The sequence below is a fragment of the Bufo bufo genome, chromosome 8, assembly GCF_905171765.1.
Source record: "Bufo bufo chromosome 8, aBufBuf1.1, whole genome shotgun sequence".
NCBI lineage: Eukaryota > Metazoa > Chordata > Amphibia > Anura > Bufonidae > Bufo > Bufo bufo.
This window is the reverse complement of record NC_053396.1, coordinates 94,943,595-94,968,754: the sequence shown is the minus strand read 5'-3', so window position 1 is coordinate 94,968,754 and position 25,160 is coordinate 94,943,595. Positions and strand designations below refer to the sequence as shown.

Here is a 25,160-nt window from a genome sequence, read left to right as displayed (position 1 = left end):
CGTACTTAGACCCCCGGTACAAACACAAAATGGTGGACATGTTACCACCATCACAGAGGGCTGTCAGAATGCAGCACTTCCAGGCCTTGCTTCAAGAAATGCTGCTTCTGCTTTTGCGGTCGCTGGCAGAGGAATTTCCACTCACAGAGAAACTGTTGTTGGTACCAATCCAACAGCTCATTCAAGAACAGGGCAGTTTGAAGATGTGTTGGTCTCTTCAGATATGAGATCATTCTTGCAACCAACTCATCGACAGCCATCCTCCAGATCCAGCCTCCAGGGAACGCCTAGACCGACAGGTGTCCGACTACATTGGGTTAACGGCCGATGTGGATGCCTTGAGAAGCGATGAACCCCCTGGACTACTGGGTGTGCAGGCTTGACGTGTGGCCACTAGAGTTGAGCGGACAGCTGGATGTTCGGGTTCGGCCGAACTTGAAAAAAAAGTTCGGGTTCGGGACCCGAACTTGACCCCGAAACCCCGAACCCCCATTGAAGTCATGGGGACCCGAACTTTTAAGCACCAAGATGGCTCTAAAATAGTCCTGGAAAGGGCCTAGAGGGCTGCAAAAGGCATCAAAATGTGCTTAAGAGCATGACAACTGTTCTGCAAACAAAATCTGGATAGGGAAATGACTTAAAATAACATAAAATACAGAAAAATTAAAATAACAATCTGGATCTAGGAGTAGGAGGTTGAGGAGGCGGTGGATGTGGCGGTGTAGGTTGACTTGGCGGTGTAGGTGGAAGCGGGCGGTGAAGGAGGAATAGGTAGCCAACACAGATTTGTGTTATTTTTTATTTTTTAAATTGGGGTATCCCCCAAAATATTGGGACATATAACAAAATAAAGCAAAGAATAAGTGCACTTGAGTACAAGAATGGATGGTTGAGGCTGGTATAAATGTCTATTCTGCACAAGGTACAGACAAGTCCTGTGGGATCCATGCCTGGTTCATTTTAATAAACGTAAGCTTGTCCACATTGGCTGCAGCCTGTGATAATGCTCTCTGCCGTGCTAAACACACGTTCACACTATACACTGGCTGCAGGGCAGGTCAGCACCTCCAAGGCTGACAAAGCTTTTCCACATTTTGGCCATGCTAACCCTGCTTCTCAGGTGCTGGCGGTTGCCCCAGCTGCGTTGGCGACCTCTTCCTCCTCCTCTGCCTTCGCCTTGTGCTTCCACTGTGCCCCCGCTGTCAGGTGGGAATGCTATCATCAGCGTGCGCTTGTAGTCACGCATCTTCCGATCAGTAACAGATGTTTTCACAAAATTTAGTTCCCTGTCAGCAATGCAGAGCAGGGGTTCATTCACGGCAAAAGGGGGTTCATGTCACCCAGCAATAGAACAGAGGATTTTGAGAGATTTAGGCCCCTGTCACCCAGGCACAGCAGGGTTCATTCACGGCAAAAGGGGGTTCATGTCACCCAGCAATAGAACATAGGATTTTGAGAGATTTAGGCCCCTGTCAGTAATGCAGAGCAGGGGTTCATTCATGGCAAAAAAGGGGTTCATGTCACCAGCCATAGAACAGAGGATTTAAGAGATTTAGGCCCCCCCCCCCTGTCACCCAGGCACAGCAGGGGTTCATTCACGGCAACAAGGGGGGTTCATGTCACCCAGCAATAGAACAGAGGATTTGAGAGATTTAGGCACCCTGTCACCCAGGCACAGCAGGGGTTCATTCCCGGCAAAAAGGGGGGTTCATGTCACCCAGCAATAGAAACAGAGGATTTTGAGAGATTTAGGCCCCCCCCTGTCCGCAATGCAGAGCAGGGGTTCATTCATGGCAAAAGGGGGGGTTCAGTCACCCAGCAATAGAACAGAGGATTTTGAGAGATTTAGGCCCCTGTCACAGCAGGGGTTCATTCACGGCAAAAGGAGATCTTGTCCACCCAGCAATAGAACAGAGGATTTTGAGGATTTAGGCCCCTGTCACCCAGGCACAGCAGGGTTTGTATACGCCAAAAAATGTATTTAAATGTCACCCGACAATTGAAAATAAGAATTTTTTCAATTTAGGGCACTAAAATTGGCACTTTATTTTACTTAAAATGGGCTCTAAAATAGTCCTTGAAAAGGCTAGAGGGATATAAAAGGCAGTACAATGTGCTTAAGAGCATGGCAACTGCTCTGCAAACAAATGTGGATAGGGAAATAACTTAAAATGAAATAAAATAACAAAAAATTACTAATTATTAACCTGGCAACTCAGAGAAGGATGTGGATATGGAGTCGGAGGTTGAGGAGGCGGTGAATGTGGTGTTGTAGGTGGAGGCAGAAATGGATGAGGAACAGGTAGCCAACAATGTTTTTTTTTTTTTTTTATTGGGGTAGGTAGCCCCCAAAATATTGGGACAAATTAAAAAAAAGAAACAAATAATCATTGCACTTGACTTGAGTACAAGAATGTATGTTTGATGGTGGTATAAATGTCTAATCTGCACAAGGTACAGACAAGTCTTGTGGGATCCAAGCCTGGTTCATTTTAATGAACGTGAGCTTGTCCCACGTTGGCTGTGGACAGGCGGCTGCGTTTGTCTGTAATGACGCCTCCTGCCGTGCTAAATACACGTTCAGAGAGTAAACTGGCTGCAGGGCCAGGCCAGCACCTCCCAAGGCATACAGGGCAAGCTCTGGCCATGTGGACAATTTGGAGACCCAGAAGTTGAATGGGGCAGAACCATCAGTCAGTACGTGTAGGCGTGTGCACAGGTACTGTTCCACCATGTTGTTCAATGCTGCCTCCTGCTAACACGCTCCATATCAGCAGTTGGGGCCGGTTGTTGCAGCGAGGGGTGACAAAGCTTTTCCACATGTCGGCCATGCTAACCCTGCCTTCTGAGGTGCTGGCGCTGACACAGCTGCGTTGGCGACCTCTTCCTCTCCCCTGCCTTCGCCTTGTGCTTCCACTTGTCCCCCGGCATCAGTCGGGAATGCTCTCAGGAGCGCGTCTACTAGCGTGCGCCTGTAGTTGTGCATCTTCCGATCACGCTCCAGTGAGGGAATTAAGGATGGCACATTGTCTTTGTAACGGGGATCCAGAAGGGTGGCCACCCAGTAGTCAGCACGCGTTAAAATGTGGGCAACTCTGCAGTCATTGCGCAGGCACTGAGCATGTAGTCGCTCATGTGTGCCAGGCTGCCCAGAGGTAAGGACAAGCTGTCCTCTGTGGGAGGCGTATCGTCTGCGTCCTCCCGTATCCCCCCAGACACACGCACCAGTGATGGGCCCAGCTGCGTTGGATACCACCCCGCTGTGAACATGCTTCATCCCCCATCCTCCTCCTCCTCATACTCGTCCTCCTCGTCCTCAGTAGTGGGCCCTGGCTGGCCAAATTTGTACCTGGCCTCTGCCTGTTGCAAAAATCCTCTTTCTGAGCCACTTCTAAAAGACTGGCCTGAAAGTGTTAGAGATGACCCCTCTTCCTCCTCCTCATCCTGGGCCAAATCCTCTTCCATCATCGCCCTAAGTGTTTTCTCAGGAGACATAGAAGTGGTTATTGTAACGCTGATAACGGCGTCATCGCCACTGGCCATGTTGGTGGAGTACTCAAAACAGGCGCAACAGGGCACACAGGTCTCGCATGGAGGCCAGTCATTGGTGGTGAAGTGGTGCTGTTCAGCAAGTGCGACTCACCCAGTGCGTTGCTGCAGCTGAAACTCCACTATGGCCTGCTGCTGCGTCGCATATGAGGCGGTGAGCGGGAAGGCCGAAGTTACGCTGTAGAGCAGACAGCCAAGCGGTGGCAGGATGAGAACGCCGGAAGCGAGCACAGATGGCCTGCACTTTATGCAGCAGCTCAGACATGTCGGGGTAGTTGTAAATGAATTTCTGCACCACCAAATTCAGCACCATGCGCCAGGCAAGGGATGTGCGTCAAACGGCTAGTCCCAGAGCTGCAACAAGATTTCGCCAATTATCGCACACCACCAGGCCGGGCTTGAGGCCCCCACTGGCAGCAACCACTCGTTGGTCTGTTGTTCTATACCCCACCACAACTCCTGCGCGGCGTGGGGCCTGTCCCCCAAACACATCAGTTCAGAATGGCCTGCTGACGTTTACCCCTGGCTGTGCTGAAGTTGGTGGTGAAGGTCTGTCGCTGATAGGATGAGGAGGTGGTAGAAGAGGAGGAGGAAGCTGAGTAGGAAGAGGAGGCAACAGGAGGCAAAGAATGATGCCCTGCGATCCTTGGCGGCGGAAGGACGTGCGCCAAACAGCTCTCCGCCTGGGGCCCAGCCGCCACTACATTTACCCAGTGTGCAGTTAGGGAGATATAGCGTCCCCTGGCGTGCTTACTGGTCACATATCTGTGGTTAGGTGGACCTTGCCACAGATGGTGTTGCGCAGTGCACACTTGATTTTATCCGATACTTTGTTGTGCAGGGAGGGCACGGCTCTCCTGGAGAAGTAGTGGCGGCTGGGAACGACGTACTGTGGGACAGCAAGCGACATGAGCTGTTTGAAGCTGTCCGTCTCCACCAGCCTGAATGACAGCATTTCAAAGGCCAGCAGTTTAGAAATGTGGCATTCAGGGCCAGGGATCGAGGGTGGCTAGGTGGGAATTTACGCTTTCTCTCAAAGGTTTGCGAGATGGAGAGCTGAACGCTTCTGTGTGACATGGTGGAGATGCTTGGCGACGGAGGTGGTGTTGTTGGTGGCACATCCTCTGTTTGCTGGGCGGCACAAGCCAACGTTCCTCCAGAGACGGAGGAAGAGGCCGAGGCAGCAGCAGAAGAGGGAGCAGGAATTCTTTCTTGGTTTTGAAGGTGCTTACTCCACTGCAGCCCGTTGTCTCGCATGTAGATGCCTGGTCATGCAGGTTGTGCTAAGGTTCAGAACGTTAATGCCTCGCTTCAGGCTCTGATGGCACAGCGTGCAAACCACTCGGGTCTTGTCGTCAGCACATTGCGTGAAGAAGTGCCATGCCAGGGAACTCCTTGAAGCTGTCTTTGCTCTGTCCCTGGTGACCGTGGCCAGTAGCAGGCGAACTGTTTTGGCGATGGCTGCTCTGCTTTTGTACCCTGCTCCCGCTTTTGCTACGCTGTTGGCTCGGTCTCACCACTGCCTCTTCCTCCGAATTCTAAAAGTCAGTGGCATTCCATGTGGGGTCTAGGACCTCATCGTCCCCTGCATCATCTTCCCCCCTGTCATTGATCACCCCCCTGTCATTGATCACCCCCCTGTAAGGCTGCATTCAGATGTCCGTATAATTTTTACGGATCCACTGATACATGGATCGGATCCGCAAAACACATACGGACATCTGAATGGAGCCTTACAGGGGGGTGATCACCCCATATAGACTCCCTGATCACCCCCCTGTCATTGATCACCCCCCCCTGTAAGGCTGCATTCAGATGTCCGTATGATTTTTACGGATCCACTGATACATGGATCGGATCCGCAAAACACATACGGACATCTGAATGGAGCCTTACAGGGGGGTGATCACCCCATATAGACTCCCTGATCACCCCCCCTGTCATTGATCACCCCCCTGTAAGGCTGCATTCAGATGTCCGTATGATTTTTACGGATCCACTGATACATGGATCGGATCCGCAAAAACACATACGGACATCTGAATGGAGCCTTACAGGGGGGTGATCACCCCATATAGACTCCCTGATCACCCCCCTGTCATTGATCACCCCCCTGTCATTGATCACCCCCCTGTAAGGCTGCATTCAGATGTCCGTATGATTTTTACGGATCCACTGATACATGGATCGGATCCGCAAAACACATACGGACATCTGAATGGAGCTTACAGGGGGGTGATCACCCCATATAGACTCCCTGATCACCCCCCTGTCATTGATCACCCCCTGTCATTGATCACCCCCCTGTCATTGATCACCCCCCTGTAAGGCTGCAATCAGATGTCCGTATGATTTTTACGGATCCACTGATACATGGATCGGATCCGCAAAACACCATACGGACATCTGAATGAAGCCTTATAGGGGGGTGATCAATGACAGGGGGGTGATTACCCCAATATAGACTCCCTGATCACCCCCCTGTCATTGATACCCCCCTGTCCATTGATCACCCCCGTTAAGGCTCCATTCAGACATTTTTTTGGCCAAGTTAGCGGAAATTATTATTATTTTTCTTACAAAGTCTCATATTCCACTAACTTGTGTCAAAAAAATAAAATATCACATGAAACTCACGGAATCCCAATGCATAAAATTTTTTTAGACATTTATATTCCAGACTTCATCTCACGCTTTAGGGCCCCTAGAATACCAGGGCAGTATAAATACCCCACATGTGACCCCATTCAGAAAGAAGACACCCCAAGGTATTCCGTGAGGGGCATATTGAGTCCATGAAAGATTGAATTTTTGTCCCCAAGTTAGCGGAAAGGGGAGACTTTGTGAGAGAAAAAAATATATCAATTTCCGCTAACTTGTGCCAAAAAAAAAAATTCTATGAACTCGCCATGCCCTCATTGAATACCTTGGGGTGTCTTCTTTCCAAAATGGGGTCACATGTGGGTATTTATACTGCCCTGGCATTCCTAGGGGCCCTAAAGCGTGAGAAGAAGTTGGGATCCAATGTCTAAAAATGCCCCCTCATAAAATGAATGTGGGCCCCTTTGCCCCACCTAGGCTGCCAAAAAAAGTGTCACCAATGTGGGTATCGCTGTACTAGGAGCAGTTGGGCAATGTGTTTTGGGTGTCATTTTACATATACCCATGCTGGGTGAGAGAAATATCTTGGCAAAGAAACTTTTCCATTTTTTTTATACAAAGTTGCATTTGACAAGATATTTATCTCACCAGCATGGGTATATGTAAAATGACACCAAAACAATTGCCCAACTTCTCCTGAGTACGGAGGATACCACATGTGTGACACTTTTTTGCAGCCTAGGTGGGCAAAGGGGCCCAACATTCCAAAGAGCACCTTTAGGATTTCACAGGTCATTTAACCTACTTACCACACATAGGGCCCCTGGAAAATGCCAGGGCAGTATAACTACCCCACAAGTGACCCCATTTTGAAAGAAGACACCCCAAGGTATTCTGTGAGGGGCATAGTGAGTTCATAGAAGTTTTTATTTTTTGTCACAAGTTAGTGGAATATGAGACTTTGTAAGAAAAAAAAAATCATCATTTTCCGCTGACTTGTGACAAAAAATAAAAAGTTCTATGAACTCACTATGCCATCAGCGAATACCTTAGGGGGGTCTACTTTCCGAAATGGGGTCATTTGTGGGGTGTTTGTACTGTCTGGCCATTGTAGAACCTCAGGAAAACATGACAGGTGCTCAGAAAAGTCAGAGCTGCTTCAAAACGCGGAAATTCACATTTTTGTACCATAGTTTGTAAACACTATAACTTTTACCCAACCTTTTTTTTAACCCAACATTTTTTTTTTTATCAAAGAATGTAGAACAATAAAATTTAGAGAAAATCTATATATGGATGTCGATTTTTTTGCAAAAATTTTACAACTGAAAGTGAAAAATTCATTTTTTTGCAAAAAAAATCGTTAAAATTTCGATTAATAACAAAAAAAAGTAAAAATGTCCAGCAGCAATGAAATACCACCAAATGAAATCTCTATTAGTGAGAAGAAAAGGAGGGTAAAAATTCATTTGGGTGGTAAGTTGCATGAACGAGCAATAAAACTGTGAAAGTAGGGTAGGTCAGAAGTGTAAAAAGTGGCCTGATCAATAAGGGTGTTTAAGCTATGGGGGCTGAAGTGGTTAAAGTAGGCCTGATACAGCAGAAACCACTAATTTAGACAATTGCAAAATTGGGAATTGTATTTCAACCAGCAACAAAAACTGTGCTTTGACAGACACAAATAACTTGACCAGCTAAAGCAACTAATGACAGATTTGGATGAATATAAATTTGAGGCTACTTTTTTAGGCGCTGGGTGACAGGTATATGTTTACACACAGAATTAGACTTGGAATTGCACAGTAGCGGTGTGTGTGAAGTTATTGAGAATGACCCTATCAGACCTTGAATCTAATATACCCTTTTAGGGATAGATTTAAAAACCACACTATTGATGGTTAATGGACTTGGTGGCAGCTTGCCCCTGATGTAGTATATAGCAAAAAAATAACCACACTATTGATGGTTAAATGGACTTGGTGGCAGCTTGTGCTGGCGCACACAAGCCACAAAATGGCCGCGATCACCCCAGAAAAAGTGACTGAAAAACGCTCTGGGCAGCCTAAAAACAGTGAGCAATTGAATAGCAGCAGTTCAATGATCCACAGCTGTAGATCGATCACTGTCTTAAGTGTTTTGGAGGAGTTAATCACTGCTAATCTCGCCCTAACGTCGCAGCTGCAACCTCTCCCTACACTTGTAACAGCAGAGTGAGTGCATCGCTACGTGACCCAAGCTTATATAGAGGCTGGGTCACATGCTGCACTGGCCAATCAGCCATTCCAATAGTAGGCATGGCTGTGATGGGCCTTTGGGGCAAAGTAGTATGACGCTTGTTGATAGGCTGCTTGCAGCCTTTCAAAAGCGCCAAGAAAGCGACCGAACACTGAACCGGAACCTGGACTTTTACGAAAATGTTCGGGTTCGGGTCCGTGTCACGGACACCCCAAAATTCGGTATGAACCTGAAACTATACAGTTCGGGTTCGCTCATCCCTACAAACTATTGCAATGTGAACCCAAGTTGTACCCAATGTTCTTCCCAACAGCAAGAAAACAGACTTATGTTTAGATGGGATATTTGTTTAATACAATACATTTTGGGATATATAGTATATCATAGCTTGTAATATACCCCTATTTATAGGAGGGATTATTGTGGATTTATCCATTTAGCTATTTTACTCAAAACCGCATCATTGTGCACGGCTACCCGCATGGGATCGATGCGTTTTGTAGACCAATTGAAAGAACAACTAAGTTTGTGTAACTGTATGTTGGGATTTTGAGCTACAATATTGCTTGGGTATATATTGATTGGTTTTATTATTCCTTCTGTTTCTCTTGATTTTATGATTAATTAGACGGTCATATGTATTTATATTTATAAACTGATGTTAAAGTATTATTCACACATAGCAGGCATTTACAATATTCGAGTAAAGGATCAATATCAAAATTACTATCTGGTTCCGATAACCAGAAGATCCAGACGGACTTTGTATGACATCACAACCCCTATAAACGAGGGGCATTCTGGGGGACTGGCAACACCTGAGGAAGGGGTTATTCAATACCCCGAAATGCGTCTGGTTTAACCACCTCAAAATGTTTGGGTAAAAAAAAAAATGGTTTTGGGTAAAAGCTATAGCGTTTACAAACTATGGTAACAAAAATGTGAATTTCCGCTTTTTGAAGCAACTATGACTTTCTGAGCACTGTCATGTTTCCTGAGGTTCTACAATGCCCAGACAGTAGAATAAAACCCCACCAAATGACCCCATTTCCCGGCAAGTAGAACCCTAAGGTATTCGCTGATGGGCATAGTGAGTTCATAGAACTTTTTATTTTTTGTCACAAGTTAGCGGAAAATTATGATATTTTTTTTTCTTACAAAGTCTCATATTCCACTAACTTGTGACAAAAAATAAAAACTTCCATGAACTCACTATGCCCATCACGAAATACCTTGGGGTGTCTTCTTTCCAAAATGGGGTCACTTGTGGGGTAGTATACTGCCATGGCAATTTAGGGGCCCCTAATATGTGGGAAGTAGTTTGAAATCAAAATGTGTAAAAAATGACCTGTGAAATCCTAAGGTGCTCTTTGGAATGTGGGCCCTTTTGCCCACCTAGGCTGCAAAAAAGTGTCACACATCTGGTATCGCCGTACTCAGGAGAAGTTGGGCAATGTGTTTTGGGGTGTCATTTTACATATCCCATGCTGGGTGAGAGAAATATCTCAGCAAAAGACAACTTTTCATTTTTTTTTATACAAAGTTGGCATTTGACCAAGATATTTATCTCACCCAGCATGGGTATATGTAAAAATGACACCCCAAAAACACATTCTTCAACTGTCTTCCTGAGTACGGCGATACCAGATGTGTGACACTTTTTTGCACGCCTAGATGCGCAAAGGGGCCCAAATTCCTTTTAGGAGGGCATTTTTAGAATTTGGATCCCAGACTTCTTCTCACGCTTTAGGGCCCCTAAAATGCCAGGGCAGTATAAATACCCCACATGTGACCCCATTTTGGAAAGAAGACACCCCAAGGTATTCAATGAGGGGCATTGGCGAGTTCATAGAAATCTTTTTTTTTTGCCACAAGTTAGCGGAAATTATTAATTATTTTTATTTTTTTCTCACAAAGTCTCCCTTTTCCGCTAACTTGGGACAAAAAATTTAAATCTTTCATGGACTCAATATGCCCATCAGCGAATACCTTGGGGTGTCTTCTTTCCAAAATAGGGGTCATTTTTGGGGTGTTTGTACAGCCCTGGCATTTGAGGGTCTCCGCAATCATTCATTGATGGCCAGCATTATGAGTTTCTGCTATTCTCCTTATATTGAGCATACGGGTAATGAGATTTTTTTTTTTCCGTTCAGCCCTCTGGGCTGAAAGAAAAATTGAACGGCACAGATTTCTTCATTCACATCGATCAATGTGGATGAAAAATCTCTGCCAAAAAAAAAGGAGGGGAAAGGCGTTTGCCAGGACATAGGAGCTCCGCCCAACATCCATACCTACTTAGCCCGTATGCCCTGGCAAAGCCGATTTCTCCATTCACATCAATCGATGTGGATGAATAAATCCATTGCCGGGATTTATTTTTATTTTTTTATATACAAAGTATTTGCCAAAGTATATGAACACCGCCGCCTCCTCAGCTCATATGCCTTGGCAAATCTTTTACTGCAGAGGAGAAATCTCGTCTTGCAGCGCCTCATACACCGACCTTTTGTGTAATCTGACAGCAGCGCAATGCTTCTGTCAGAATGCACATCAGTGCTGCAGCTAGTCGATCGGTTGGTCCACCTGGAAGGTAAAAAAAAAAAAAGAAAAAACCAGGCCGCAACGCAATAAATTTATTAACTTTATAATAACATTTGAACGGAACATATAAACTTTATTAAACTTTTTGAACAGAACGTTAACTTTTTTGCTTACCGGTGTTTTTTTTTTTTTTTTACCTTTATAGGACAAACCTCTCCTTCCCCATGGGACAATGTGCAAAGCGCAAAGCGCCCAAGATGTGGCGAAGTACATTATGCACTTTATCCCAGGTGAAAGGAGAGGTTTGCAGCAGCTGCGAGTGAAAGGGCCCTAATAGCCCTGTGTGCCTCTCCTGTGAGATGCAATCCCTATGCTAAGTGTACCTGTGTGTGGTACTTCCGGAAACACTCCCCTAAGCATAGGGCAGGGTGGTCAGGGCAGTCATCGCAGAAATAGCGGGTGTCACGCCTTATTCCACTCCTGCTACAGACACGACATCTTTTTCGGGGTGACGGTTGGGTTGAGGTACCAGCAACGACACTGGGGAAATGTCGCTCGTGTAGGCGACTCACTACACTGGTGGTTTGGGCCACGGAACCTCCTGGATACAAGAGGTTCGCGATGATCTCTTCCTGAAATTTGAGGAAGGTTTCTGTTCTCCCAGCCTTACTGTAGAGAACAAAACTATTGTACATCGCCAATTGAATCAAATATACAGACACCTTCTTATACCAGCGTCTGGTGCGTCGGGAAACTAAATAGGGAGCAACATTGGTCATTGAAGTCCACCCCTCCCATGAGCGCATTATAGTCGTGGACTGAGAGCGGCTTTTCAATGACACTGGTTGCCCGTTCAATTTAATTTGTATTGTCGTGTCTGCGTGAATGGAGGAGAGCATGTAAACGTCACGCTTGTCTCTCCATTTCACCGCGAGCAGTTCTTCGTTACACAAGACAGCCCTCTCCCCCCTTGCAAGACGGGTGGTAACGAGCCGTTGGGGGAAGCCTCGGCGACTAGGTCGCACGGTGCCACAGCAGCCAATCTGTTCTAGGAACAAATGCCTGAAGAGGGGCACACTTGTGTAAAAATTGTCCACATAAAGATGGTACCCCTTGCCAAATAAGGGTGACACCAAGTCCCAGACTGTCTTCCCACTGCTCCCCAGGTAGTCAGGGCAACCGACCGGCTCCAGGGTCTGATCTTTTCCCTCATAGATCCGAAATTTGTGAGTATAGCCTGTGGCCCTTTCACAGAGCTTATACAATTTGACCCCATACCGGGCGCACTTGCTTGGGATGTATTGTTTGAAGCCAAGGTGCCCAGTAGAATGTATAAGGGACTCGTTCTACGCAGATGTTTTGCTCAGGGGTATACAAATCTGCAAATTTGTTGTTGAAGTGGTCTATGAGGGGCCAAATTTTGTGGAGCCGGTCAAAGCTGGGTGGCCTCTGGGACGGGAGGTGGTGTTGTCGCTAAAGTGCAGGAAACGCAGGATGGCCTCAAATCATGCCCTGGACATAGCAGCAGAGAACATGGGCATGTGATGAATTGGGTTCGTGGACCAATATGACCACAATTCATGCTTTTTGGTTAGACCCATGTTGAGGAGAAGGCCCAGAATTTTTTTTAATTCGGAAACTTGGACAGGTTTCCACCGGAAAGGCTGGGCATAATAGCTTCCCGGGTTGGCGGCTATAAATTGAGTGGCATACCGATTTGTTTCTGCCACGACTAAGTCCAAGAGCTCCGCAGTCAAGAACAGCTCAAAAAATCCCAGTGCTGAACCAATCTGAGCTGTCTCAACCCGAACTCAGACTGGGCAGTGAAAGGGGGGAACTACAGGTGCAGCTGAAGTTGGGGACTGCCAATCAGGGTTTGCCAGCACCTCAGGGACTCTAGGGGCTCTACGGGCTTGTCTGTGCGGTGGCTGCGACGGGGTAACTATTGCACGTGCCACCATACCAGCTTCAACTGCCCTTCTGGTGCTCGCCACTTCAACATGTTGTACGGCAGTGCTGGTACTAGGTCCAGGGAGGGCTGCGCTGCTGGTGTATGCCTCACCACGTAATCCGACAGCGCCAGCCCCACTCTGCTGCCCTTGAAGCTGATCCTGCGCAACCTGTGGTCTAGCAACAAGGGGCCGGGTACGCCTGGTGCTATCAGGGACCTCAACCTCCTTGTCCGAACTTTGGGTCAGACTGCCACTGCTTTCTACAGGTTCATATTCTGACCCGCTAGATTCGGGGGGTTCCCATTCCTCATCCGACTGGGTCAGAAGCCTGTAGGCCTCTTCAGAAAAATACCCCCTGTTTGACATTTGGACTACTAAATTTAGGGGTATTCCCTGAGACTACCCAAGAAAAAAAGCAAGCCTGTCTTACAAATGGGAGGCTAGCGAAGTACCGGAGGCCGCTGCGATTGATAAAAAATATCAAAACTGTTTTTTTTTTATCGCCGCAGCGCTTGTAAAGTGATTGTGCAGTGATAAAAAAAAACTAATTTTTTTGTCACTGCGGCGGGGCAGGCGTAGGTGAACGCACGTGTGGGTGACCGATCAGGCCTGATCGGGCAAACACTGCGTTTGGGTGGAGGACGATCTAAGGTGACACTAATACAATTATAGATCTGACTGTGATCAGTTTTGATCACTTACAGATACTATAAAAGTACAAATGCTGATTAGCGATACGCTAATCAGCGAATAAGTGACTGCGGTGCGGTGGGCTGGGCGCTAAACGATCGCTAACTACCTAACCAAGGGGCCTAAACTATCCTAAACCTAACAGTCAATACTAGTGGGGAAAAAAAGTGACAGTTTACACTGATCACTTTTTTCCCTTTCACTAGTGATTGACAGGGGTGATCAAGGGTGATCAAGGGGTTAATTGGGGTGATGGGGGGTGATCTGGGGCTAAGTGAAGTGTTTGGTGTGTACTCACTGTGATGTCTGCTCCTCTGCTGGAACCAACCGACCAAAAGGACCAGCAGAAGAAGCCATTTAACACCTTATATTTATAAATATAAGGTGTTAGATGGTTTGTGATTCGATTTTTAAAAAATCATCAACCTGCCAGCGACGATCATTGGCTGGCAGGTTGATGACGAAATACTCCTCTAACTTTTGCTGGCCCGCGATGCGCATGCGCGGGCCGGCTTTGAGCGAAATCTCGCGTCTCGCGAGATGACGCGTATATGCGTGACTCTGCCTGCAAGGATCTCTTGCCAATTGTGATGAAGAAATATTATACGGAAGTGCCCATCTAATACCGTCTGCCCGCGCAGTAGGTGACTAAAATCTTGTCGAATTAAAGACCGTGCACAACTATCGAGGTCCACGTGCAAACAAGTCGCCGGCGTGGGAGTTTAGACGGAAGAAACTCGTAAGACTACGGTCGATTATACTTAAAGACCAACATCCAGAGCAATTTTTGGGCACTTGCTCCATCGAATGGTAAGACCGTTTGATTTTTTATGCCGGCTTATGTGTGTTGGGAACACACAGTTAATTCTTTCAGCGGGACGCCGCTGAGAATTTAGCATAGCGGGACACTGCTAGGACTGCTTGTTGGGGAAGAGCCTAACACAAGTTGTATATGCGATTGAGTTCCCATTGATTAACCTTATTCAATTCAAAGCGATTCATATGGGATTCAAACTTTTATCTTCATGCTATAAATTATAATCGAACAAACATCGATCCAAAAGATTTTGAGGTTTTGCATTCCACACCATTGATTGCTGCTATTGTGTTTGCTGTTTTATTAACGGTTCGAATATCAGTATATGCACTTTGTTTTATACAGCAATTTTTTATCGATTATATTATCGATTATGTTATCGATTTTATTGTGATACTATTTTATTGTAGATGTCCTCGATTTTTATGTTCTATCCGATATTTTATTGTTCCTAGTTTACCCCTCAATTGGGTAGTACTAGGTATATCTAATAAATTCAGTATTGGTCGAGATATCAGAGAGTGCCCAGTTAATTTTTGTTTTTTTGTTTTTAAAGTTGTACAGGTATATTGTTTGTACACATGTGCATATATGGTCGAGAGCACAAGGCAAAAGTACACATATTCACAAGCACATACAAAAATAATTATGGAATTATAGAGAATTGTATATGAGAACATGTCATCACAAAGAAGGGAAGAAGAATAGGCATATAGAAAGAGAGCAAAAGGTCAAAGAATTTATATATATATATATATATATATATATATATATATAGAAGAGTCAATATAGCGCTTACAAACCAAAACGACATAGTGTATCACATAGGTCACAATTATAGGAAAGGAAAACTGAGATTATCATTCAGGCCACGAGGTGCGACCGTATCCAATTGAAAAATCCACCTGGCCTCTTTTGTGCCAACAGGAGTTTCCTATCCCCTCCCCTATTGCTAACCCGAACCCTGTCAATCCCTCTTACCTTTAATAGCGAACTATTACCTCCATGGTGGACTTGAAAGTGACGAGGAATCATCTTGAGTTTTGTGAATTCCTCCTCTAATTTCACACATTAGTTAGAGCCATTACTTTTATAATATAATCTTTATTTCATGATTATGTACTTAATGTAATGGTTGTAGGGATAATATGTTATTTATTTAATCATGATTTTGATATAAGGAATTCATTTATCCCATCCACTTGTTGCACTTACACTTTTACACTTAGTTTTTTCACTTCTGCACTTTTTTTTTTTTTGCATATTCACCTTCACTTTATCCTTTTTCACCCACTGCACTTGCACTTTACGTTCCAGTCAATCTGAATTATTCATCAATCATGTATATATTTATATGGTCCACAATAACATTCGTTTTTGTACATGAATTTATATTTTCTGATTTGAATGTAGCATTGCACGCTTCTATTCTGTGTACCGTTTCTATGGGTGTGCGGTTGGCTTATCTCCGCTGATGTCCGCAAAGTCTCGCCGCTGTGAAACGCATACCGGAATTTGGGGTGTGCGTTCCACAGCCAAGAGCTGTTCGGCGGCGTATTGACCTTTTTATTTGGGGCTGTTAATTTATTTATTTAATTATATGGGGCAATTAGAGTGTGTAGTCGACCTAAATACTCACTCAGATATTTATATCACTCGGTCTGCATATTCGCTTCTAGGGGCGGACTGGAAACTTAAAATAGCCCTGTAAAAAAATAAAAGTGGCCCTATGTTGTAGGCGGGTCCAAATCGACAGAAGGCAGAACCAACAAATATAAGTGGGGCTAACACAAGTAGGTGGAGCCAGAAAAAACATTTTGCAGCACAAAATGCCACCCCAGCGGAGCCAAGTACCACAGTGCAACAAAATATATTGCTCCTGCAGAAACAAATACCACAGTGCACCATAAAATACCGGTAATGCTCCCGCAGCACAAAATACCTCCAGAGAAGATGCCCCACTGTGGTGGCCAGAACCATATTCTGTCCCCTCACTTTAGTTTCCTCAGGATGGCAATAGAGTTGAATTCAGAAGTCAGGAGGACATCTGTTATCGCCAGCCAGGTACATAAGTACTTGACGCTGTAAGCTCTAGGACAGGGCTTAGTAACTGATATGAGACGCACAGGAGTGAGTGAAACCACAGAAGGAGGTGCTCTCAGTAACAAAGGATTCGCCCCTCCTTTACAAATGAACAATATAAAGCAATATACTGGGCACTCGCGCTATAAGTGGAACCATAAGATAAGGCGATAATATAGTAATAAATCAATTTATTAATGTACCTTGACGTTAATAATAATAAAATACAATAGACTGTGCTATCTAAAAGTCAAAAATGGAATACATTGGTGTAAATAGAATAGAATATACAATAGACTAAAATTAATAAAATATATGACTCAATTAATAGACAATATTAGTAGACAATAACAAGGAATTAATAATATAGCTAAAATATTAAATAGCATGAGGTAGTATTGCATAAATAATGTCTCGTTCCAAACTGTGGAATATGGATAAAGTGCTGGGAAAGAGTCTCCGAATATTCCAAAGGGCCAAAGGAGCAATGAAAAGCAGTGTTCTGTTACAGTGAGTGTTTGTTGCGGCGTCCCGCTTCTACTCACTGTTCAGTAATTGCTGGTGTAGATTTCACTGCTGAGATTCCGGTTTTCTGTGTCACCGACTGTTCGCTTTCTGGTTGTCTCCGCCACCGGTCTATATGGCTCTGGGCACCGCTCCGTACAATTGAAGAGCCGATGTCCTCCAAGCCTCTATTTGCCTGCTTCCACGCTGGTATAACTCTGCGGTCACTGAGGAAGGGGCAACGTGAAGCCCCGAAACGCGTTTGATCCAAGACCCCCAGTTCACCTTTACACGAACTCTTGTTGTACCTAGTGCTGCAGTTATTCTAGGTTGGCGCTATAAATCCGGAACATTGCACAAGCAAAGAGGACCTGGCACGCTGACTCATGAGGAGCTTGTATTTCTCATCACCAGAGAACATGCCCTTTTTTTCATGACCGCAGAGTTATACCAGCGTGGAAGCAGGCAAATAGAGGCTTGGAGGACATCGGCTCTTCAATTGTACGGAGCGGTGCCCAAAGCCATATAGACCGGTGGCGGAGACAACCAGAAAGCGAACAGTCGGTGACACAGAGAATCGGAATCTCAGCAGTGAAATCTACACCAGCAATCACTGAACAGTGAGTAGAAGCGGGACGCCGCAACAAACACTCACTGTAACAGAACACTGCTTTTCATTGCTCCTTTGGCCCTTTGGAATATTCGGAGACTCTTTCCCAGCACTTTATCCATATTCCACAGTTTGGAACGAGACATTATTTATGCAATACTACCTCATGCTATTTAATATTTTAGCTATATTATTAATTCCTTGTTATTGTCTACTAATATTGTCTATTAATTGAGTCATATATTTTATTAATTTTAGTCTATTGTATATTCTATTCTATTTACACCAATGTATTCCATTTTTGACTTTTAGATAGCACAGTCTATTGTATTTTATTATTATTAACGTCAAGGTACATTAATAAATTGATTTATTACTATATTATCGCCTTATCTTATGGTTCCACTTATAGCGCGAGTGCCCAGTATATTGCTTTATCTAGGACAGGGCTGCCAACCTGCGGCTCTCCAGCTGTTGTAAAACTACAATTCCCACCATGCCCTGCTGTAGGCTGATGGTTGTAGGCTGTCTAGGCTTGCTGGGGGTTGTAGTTTTGCAACAGCTGGAGGGCCGCAGGTTGGCCAGCCCTGCTCTAGGATCATCAGATCATTACTTATTTGGCTGGTGGCTACTCAAATGGTTTATCTATGTTGGAAAGAACCGTAGCATCTATCTGGCACTCCTGAAAGTAGTAGATGAGGTAGAGTGGTGGGCATGCGTGCGATTATTTTCATTGTAGTTATATGGGAGTAATGAAATACCTGCCTGTTTTAGAAATCCACAGAAATTACTGCACAATTAAGAAAGCCACATGCATGTTTCTCACCTTTCTTGAGTGTGAGCAGGGAAGGAGGGAACTCCCAGTCTTGAGGTCTCACATTTTCCTTTTAAGCAATGAATTAGCCTTTGTGCATCTTGTGCAGCCAGTGTCAGTCATAAATTTTAGCTCAAGCAGGCCTCAAAATTACATACAGAATAACAAATTGCTTCTTGTCTGTCTCACATTTCAGTTTCTCTCTCACATTTCGATTATGCAGATCAAAAACTCCTGATGCTACAACTTGTTATAGGTAAGTGAGCCATTTCACCCCCCCCCCCTTTTTAAAAAAAAAAGAATTAAGCACCAGAGACAAAGCAAAAAAGAAAATATCCACCCTGCGGCACCCATTGGCAAATGCAGCCCCTTTAGTATGCAGCTGCAGGGGATACCATGCTGTACAACGCTCTGCATGTGGATAAGAAAAGCAGCAGTGTTTATGGGGGTAGTTAGTGCTCTGGGGTGTAATCAAGTGTTTTATGTGTATATAGTGAAACAATTCATCCAAGCGAATACTATAATTATCTTGTAGAACTGGAAAAAAGGAACCACAAATGATTAAAAAGACTGACCAAAATATATCATGTTGTTAAAACTTTGTGCAACTGAAAAACATCAACACCAAAAAAAGTAAAAAAAAAAAAAAAAAAGTGTGGAAGGTGGTTTCTTTTTTTTGTATAAACCAATGCTCAAAAATATCTATTATTTTTTAGTCTACAACTTCTTTCATTTTGGGTCAGACCTGGTGTTTTTGAACATGGTCACATGGTCTCTTAGCATCTAAAGACCCGTGTGTGTTGCCTACTATGATTCTGCTGTGACTATTAGGCCTTGTCCACACATCACTGTTATGGTCAATGTTATGTATCAACATGTTTGTAAAAAAAACGTGTGAATAGTCCACTAAGATAAGTTATAATGGAAAAAAATCTGTACAGGTTGTGCATTGTGGTCCCATTTCTGGTTTGGAAAAATAATCACTGATGCAAAAAACTGAAGTGTTATAAGGCCTACAGAGTGAGTAGGGGTACTGGTTAGGACAAAACCAAGCAGTTAGCACACACTTTACTGAATATGGGGTATATAGCTAAGGGCAGAATTATTTACTAATGACAAAGCCCAAACCAGTCCGTTAAAGGGAACCTGTCACGTTCAACATGGTGTCTGAGCTGCAGGCATCATGTTATGGAGCAGAAGGAGCTAATTGATATATAGATTTTGGGGGAAAGATTCAGTACAACTTGTAATTTAGGCTGAGTTCATACGGGCGAGTATTCCGCGCGGGTGCAATGCGGGAGGTGAACGCATTGCACCCTCACTGAATCTGGACCCATTCATTTCTATGGGGCTGTGCACATGAGCTGTGATTTTCACCCATCACTTATGCGTTGCGTGAAAATCGCAGCATGCTCTATATTGTGCGTTTTCCACGCAACGCAGGCCCCATAGAAGTGAATGGGGCTGCGTGAAAATCGCAAGCATCCGCAAGCAAGTACGGATGCGGTGCGATTTTCACGCACGGTTGCTAGGAGACGATCGGGATGGAGACCCGATCATTATTATTTTCCCTTATAACATGGTTATAAGGGAAAATAATAGCATTCTGAATACAGCGCTGGAGGGGTTAAAAAAAATTCTAAAATAATTTAACTCACCTTAATCCACTTGCTCGCGCAGCCTGGTATCTCTTCTGTCTTCATCTTAGCTGTGTGCAGGAAAAGGACCTGTGGTGACATCACTCCGGTCATCACATCACTCCATCACCATGGTAAAAGATCATGTGACGGATCATGTGATGACCGGAGTGACGTCGCCACAGGTCCTTTTCCTGCACACAGCTAAGATGAAGACAGAAGAGATGCCGGGCTGCGCGAGCAAGTGGATTAAGGTGAGTTAAATTATTATTATTATTTTTTTAACTCCTCCAGCGCTATTTTACTATGCATTCTGTATTCAGAATGCTATTATTTTCCCTTATAACCATGTTATAAGGGAAAATAATACCATCTACAGAACACCGATCCCAAGCCTGAACGTCTGTGAAGAAGTTCGGGTTTGGTTACCAAACATGCCGATTTTTCTCACGCGCGTGCAAAACGCATTACAATGTTTTGCACTCGCGCGGAAAATTGCGCATGTTCCCGCAACGCACCCGCACCTTTTCCCGCAACGCCCGTGTGAACTCAGCCTTAGGCCTCATGCACACGACCATTTTTTTTAAGGTCCGCAAAAACGGGGTCCGTAGGTCCGTGATCCGTGACAGTTTTTTCGTCCGTGGGTCTTCCTTGATTTTTGGAGGATCCACGGTCATGAAAAAAATGTCGTTTTGGTGTCCGCCTGGCCATGCGGAGCCAAACGGATCCGTCCTGAATTACAATACAAGTCAATGGGGACGGATCCGTTTGACGTTTACACAATATGGATCCGTCCCCCATTGACTTTCAATGTAAAGTCAGGAGTCCCTTTTATACCATCGGATCAGAGTTTTCTCCAACCCGATGGTATATTTTAACTTGAAGCGTCCCCATCACCATGGGAACGCCTCTATGTTAGAATATACCATCGGATTTGAGTTAGATCGTGAAACTCAGATCCGACAGTATATTCTAACACAGAGGCGTTCCCATGGTGATGGGGACGCTTCAGGTTAGAATATACTAAAAGAACTGTGTACATGACTGCCCCCTGCTGCCTGGCAGGTACTGCCAGGCAGCAGGGGGCAGACCCCGCCACCCCCCCTGTATTTAACTCATTGGTGGCCAGTGCGGCCGCCCCCCCCTCCCTCCCCTGTAGTTAACACATTGGTGGCCAGTGCGGCCGACCCCCCCTCCCTCCCCTGTGGTTAACACATTGGTGGCCAGTGCGGCCAGCCCCCCCTCCCTCCCCTGTAGTACTGTAGAATCATTGGTGGCCAGTGGGCCCCCCTCCCTCCCCCTAATTAAAATCTCCCCCCCTATCATTGGTGGCAGCGGAGAGTACCGATCGGAGTCCCAGTTTAATCGCTGGGGCTCCGATTGGTAACCATGGCAACCAGGACGCTACTGTTAATTGTGCAGATCACAGCCCCCTGTAAGAGATCGGTTGCTGCCAGGCAGCAGGGGGCAGTCATGTACACAGTTCAAAGTATATTCTAACTAGAAGCGTCCCCATCACTATGGGAACGCCTCTGTGTTAGAATATACTGTCGGATCTGAGTTTTGACGAAGTGAAAACTCAGCTCTGAAAAAGCTTTTATGCAGACGGATCTGCGGCTCCGTCTGTGTGAAAGTAGCCTACGGCCACGGACCACGGACGCGGATGCCAATCTTGTGTGCATTCGTGTTTTTTCACGGACCCATTGACTTGAATGGGTCCGTGAACCGTTGTCCGTCAAAAAAATAGGACAGGTCCTATTTTTTTGACGGACAGGAAACACGGATCACGGATGCGGCTTCAAAACGGTGCATTTTCAGATTTTTCCACGGACCCATTGAAAGTCAATGGGTCCGCAAAAAAAAAAAAACGGAAAACGGCACAACGCCCACGGATGCACACAACGGTCGTGTGAATGAGGCCTTATACATTTAAATTCCTGCTTATCCTGAGCTTTGAAGTCAAGGAGAAGGTCCTATCAGTGATTGACAGCTATCTCTGTATACACAGTCATAGATGGAAGATTGACAATCACTGGTAGGACCTTGACTTCAAAGCTCAGAATGAGCAGGAATTTATGTATAAAATTAACGTGTTGCTGAATCCCCCCCCCCCCCACCCCCCAAAATCTATATATCAATCTGCTCAGCTACTTCTGCTCTATAACATGATACCAGCAGATTGCTTTCCATTTTCATGGTGACAGGTTTCCTTTAACTACTAAAACATGCTGTGCATTCTGGGAGCATCCGGTGGGGAGGGGATTTAAAAAAAAGTACAAAGAACCTTGTGAATCTACTTTATTTCATAAAATAAAAATGTGGCTAAATTTAGGCATTTTCAAGATACCCGTAAAACATTTATCCTCTTGAAGTTTACAGAATTAAACACTGACATTGGTTATGGGCCACAATTTCTCTCTGACAATTTTGGTACCTTTGTCATAGGGATTATATACATGTTCTGTACTGCTACACAATACTGAATGAATTTTCCTTTTTTTTCAGTAACATTGATATGATGACTGGTGGATACCTGCTGCATTTACTTGTGTTTCTGGCTTGTCTCTCACTCACTGCTTCTGAACTCCCAGTCCTAGAATTTGTGACCCAGCAAACATTGACTTTAACTCCATCCCTTTTTACTGCCAACGGAACTACAGAGCTTACTACAGTTTGCACAGAGAAGTGCATCCAGCATGAGTCTCAGCCAGAAGCTTCTATGGATCATCAACTTGACTATGAGACTGTGTATTTTAATGGCAGCCGTACACTGACAACAGCAGCAGTAAGGATACCTCAGGGTAAAATAAGGAGAACATTTCAGAGAAATGTCAAATTTATGCGGCGTCGTAGGCAAATCTATGGACCAGATATCCGTTTTTCCATCACAAGTAAGCGGTTTCTTAGGGATTTCCCTTTTGCAGCTGCTGTTCGGGTGTCCACAGGTTGCACAGGTATATTGGTAACTGAACGTCATGTATTAACGGCAGCTCACTGTATTCATGATGGTCATGACTACGTACAAGGAGCACGTAAACTGCAAGTTGGCTTCCTAAGGTCAGGAGTCCGACCTTCTCTGCGCTGGGTACGTGTTAAAAGCACAAAGATACCTCGAGGATGGATTGGAGCCCCAGCAGAACGTAGTATGGATTATGATTATGCATTGCTGGAGCTAAGACGGGCACAATCTCAACCTCACATGCATCTTGCAGCCTCTCCACCTTTGCAGAACTTGGCAGGAAGAAGAGTGCACTTCTCAGGGTTTGACAGTGACCGACCTGGAGAGCTGGTTTACAGGTCATGCAGAGTGCAGCAGCAGACCGTACATTTGCTTTATCAACACTGTGATGCCCGCCCAGGGGCTAGTGGGTCAGGTGTTTATGGGCGACTGCGTCATGGTGGGCGCTGGGAGAGGAAAGTTATTGGGGTATTCTCAGGACATCAGTGGGTTGAAGTGTCTGGAGAGCCAAGAGAATATAATGTTGCTGTCAGACTGACCCCTCCTAAATATGCACAGATTTGCCATTGGATACGTGGAACTAATGCAAGATGTCACTATAAATGAATAAGGCAATTATAAAAAGGTAAAGAAATGAACTTTCTAAAGGATGATGTAACATTTTAACAACTTGGAATCTCACAAGAATGCGTACATCAGCTCTAGGTATAAGCTAAAAATTTTTTAAGTAGATCACTTAGCCTGGAGCTTGAAGCTGAGATATTTTCCTTGAAAAAAAAATAAAAATACTGTATATCAGTAATAGTCATGCAATTCCTTTTGCCCTAGTCTAAAATGAATTAGCCAGCATGACTCAGTAGAGAATACTCTGCTCTCAAATTCTCTTATCTTCCTATGGAAAGATCTGATGTTAGAACATTTAAAACCATTTCAAGCTACAGTGTGGCAATTGGAAAAGATGAATATGTGGAAGGTTTCAGAGCCCAACGGGCTGAAGCAGATTATATTAAAGACCCTGAAACAGTCTTATAATATTAATAATTATTAATAACAGCTGAACAAAGAATATAATTATTAACACGGCAAGCTATTGCTAGTGGGTCCACTACTGAAATACACACAGGCTGGAACCAAATATTACACACAGGGGCGGATTAAGTGTATCATAGGGCCGGGGCTGATTACACATCTTGGGCCCCCTCCCTCCATTTGCCCTGGCAATCCCCCCTTTCACGTTCAGCCCTATATTTATTTCTCCCTGGTAAATATTAAGGAAAACTGTAGTATAAAGCCCCCAGCCCCTCATAGTGTACAACACTCCATAGTATACACTATAGCAGTGGTGGCAAATCTATGGCACGGGTGCCGGAGGCGGCACTCAGAACCCTCTCTGTGGGCATCCACACCCTGGAAAAGGTCTAAAGTGTACCAATATGCCTTAGACTTTTCCTGACATTCATCAGTGCAGGGCACACTATGAGCATTGCAGGCAGCGCATTGAATGTAGGGAGGTTATTATTATAGCTCAATGATAAAGTACATGGAAGATATACTATACTGGACTGTAGTATTCAGGCTAAATTGCCGTGTTGGCACTTTGCAATAAATAAGTGGGTTTTGGGTTGCAGTTTGGGCACTTGGTCTCCAAAAGGTTCGCCATCACTGCATTATAGAATATAACACCCCACAGTATACAGTGACGTCACGTTTATCGGTCTCATGACCCAGGCACAGCTCAATTCCATTCAAGTCAATGGAGCTAAGCTGCGATGCCAAGCACAGGCACTGTTGCTATACATTCGACAGTGCTATGCTTTGTAAGCTGCAAGAAGGCCACAGCACTCCCAGCAGCGCCATGGTGCCATGTTTTTTTTTTTACAGGATCAATTCTTTTCTTTACTTTTGATGGATCAGAAAAACAGAAAAATAACGGTGATGTGAACTCAGCCTAAGGGTCCATTCACATGTCTGCAAAATGGGTCCACATCCATTCATTTTCAATGGGGCCGCAAAAGATGCAGACAGCAGACCGTGTGCTGTCTGCATCCGCACTTCCGTTCCGCAGCCCAGCAAAAAAAAAATAGAACATGTCCTATTCTTGTACGCAGCCATGGACAAGAAAGGCATTTCTATCTTAGTGCTGGCCATGTGTGGTCCGCACATGGCCGG

At 44.9% G+C, this 25,160-nt stretch overlaps 1 protein-coding gene across 2 annotated transcripts in view; it reads left to right on the top strand.

Moving 5' to 3' along the window:
- LOC120977201 (serine protease 23-like) overlaps nt 1–24,329 on the top strand; it is a 32,132-nt gene extending 7,803 nt beyond the window's left edge. The window contains exons 2-3 of one of the 2 annotated variants that reach the window (XM_040405015.1): nt 18,592–18,650; nt 22,535–24,329. In XM_040405015.1, coding sequence (XP_040260949.1) covers nt 22,548–23,597 — 1,050 coding nt within the window. In that variant the 5' untranslated portion in view covers nt 18,592–18,650; nt 22,535–22,547 and the 3' untranslated portion in view covers nt 23,598–24,329. Of the gene's footprint in view, nt 1–18,591; nt 18,652–22,534 lie in introns of those variants that run through there. The other variant, XM_040405016.1, reaches the window with a different exon arrangement.
- The last annotated feature ends 831 nt before the right edge of the window (nt 24,330–25,160 follow it).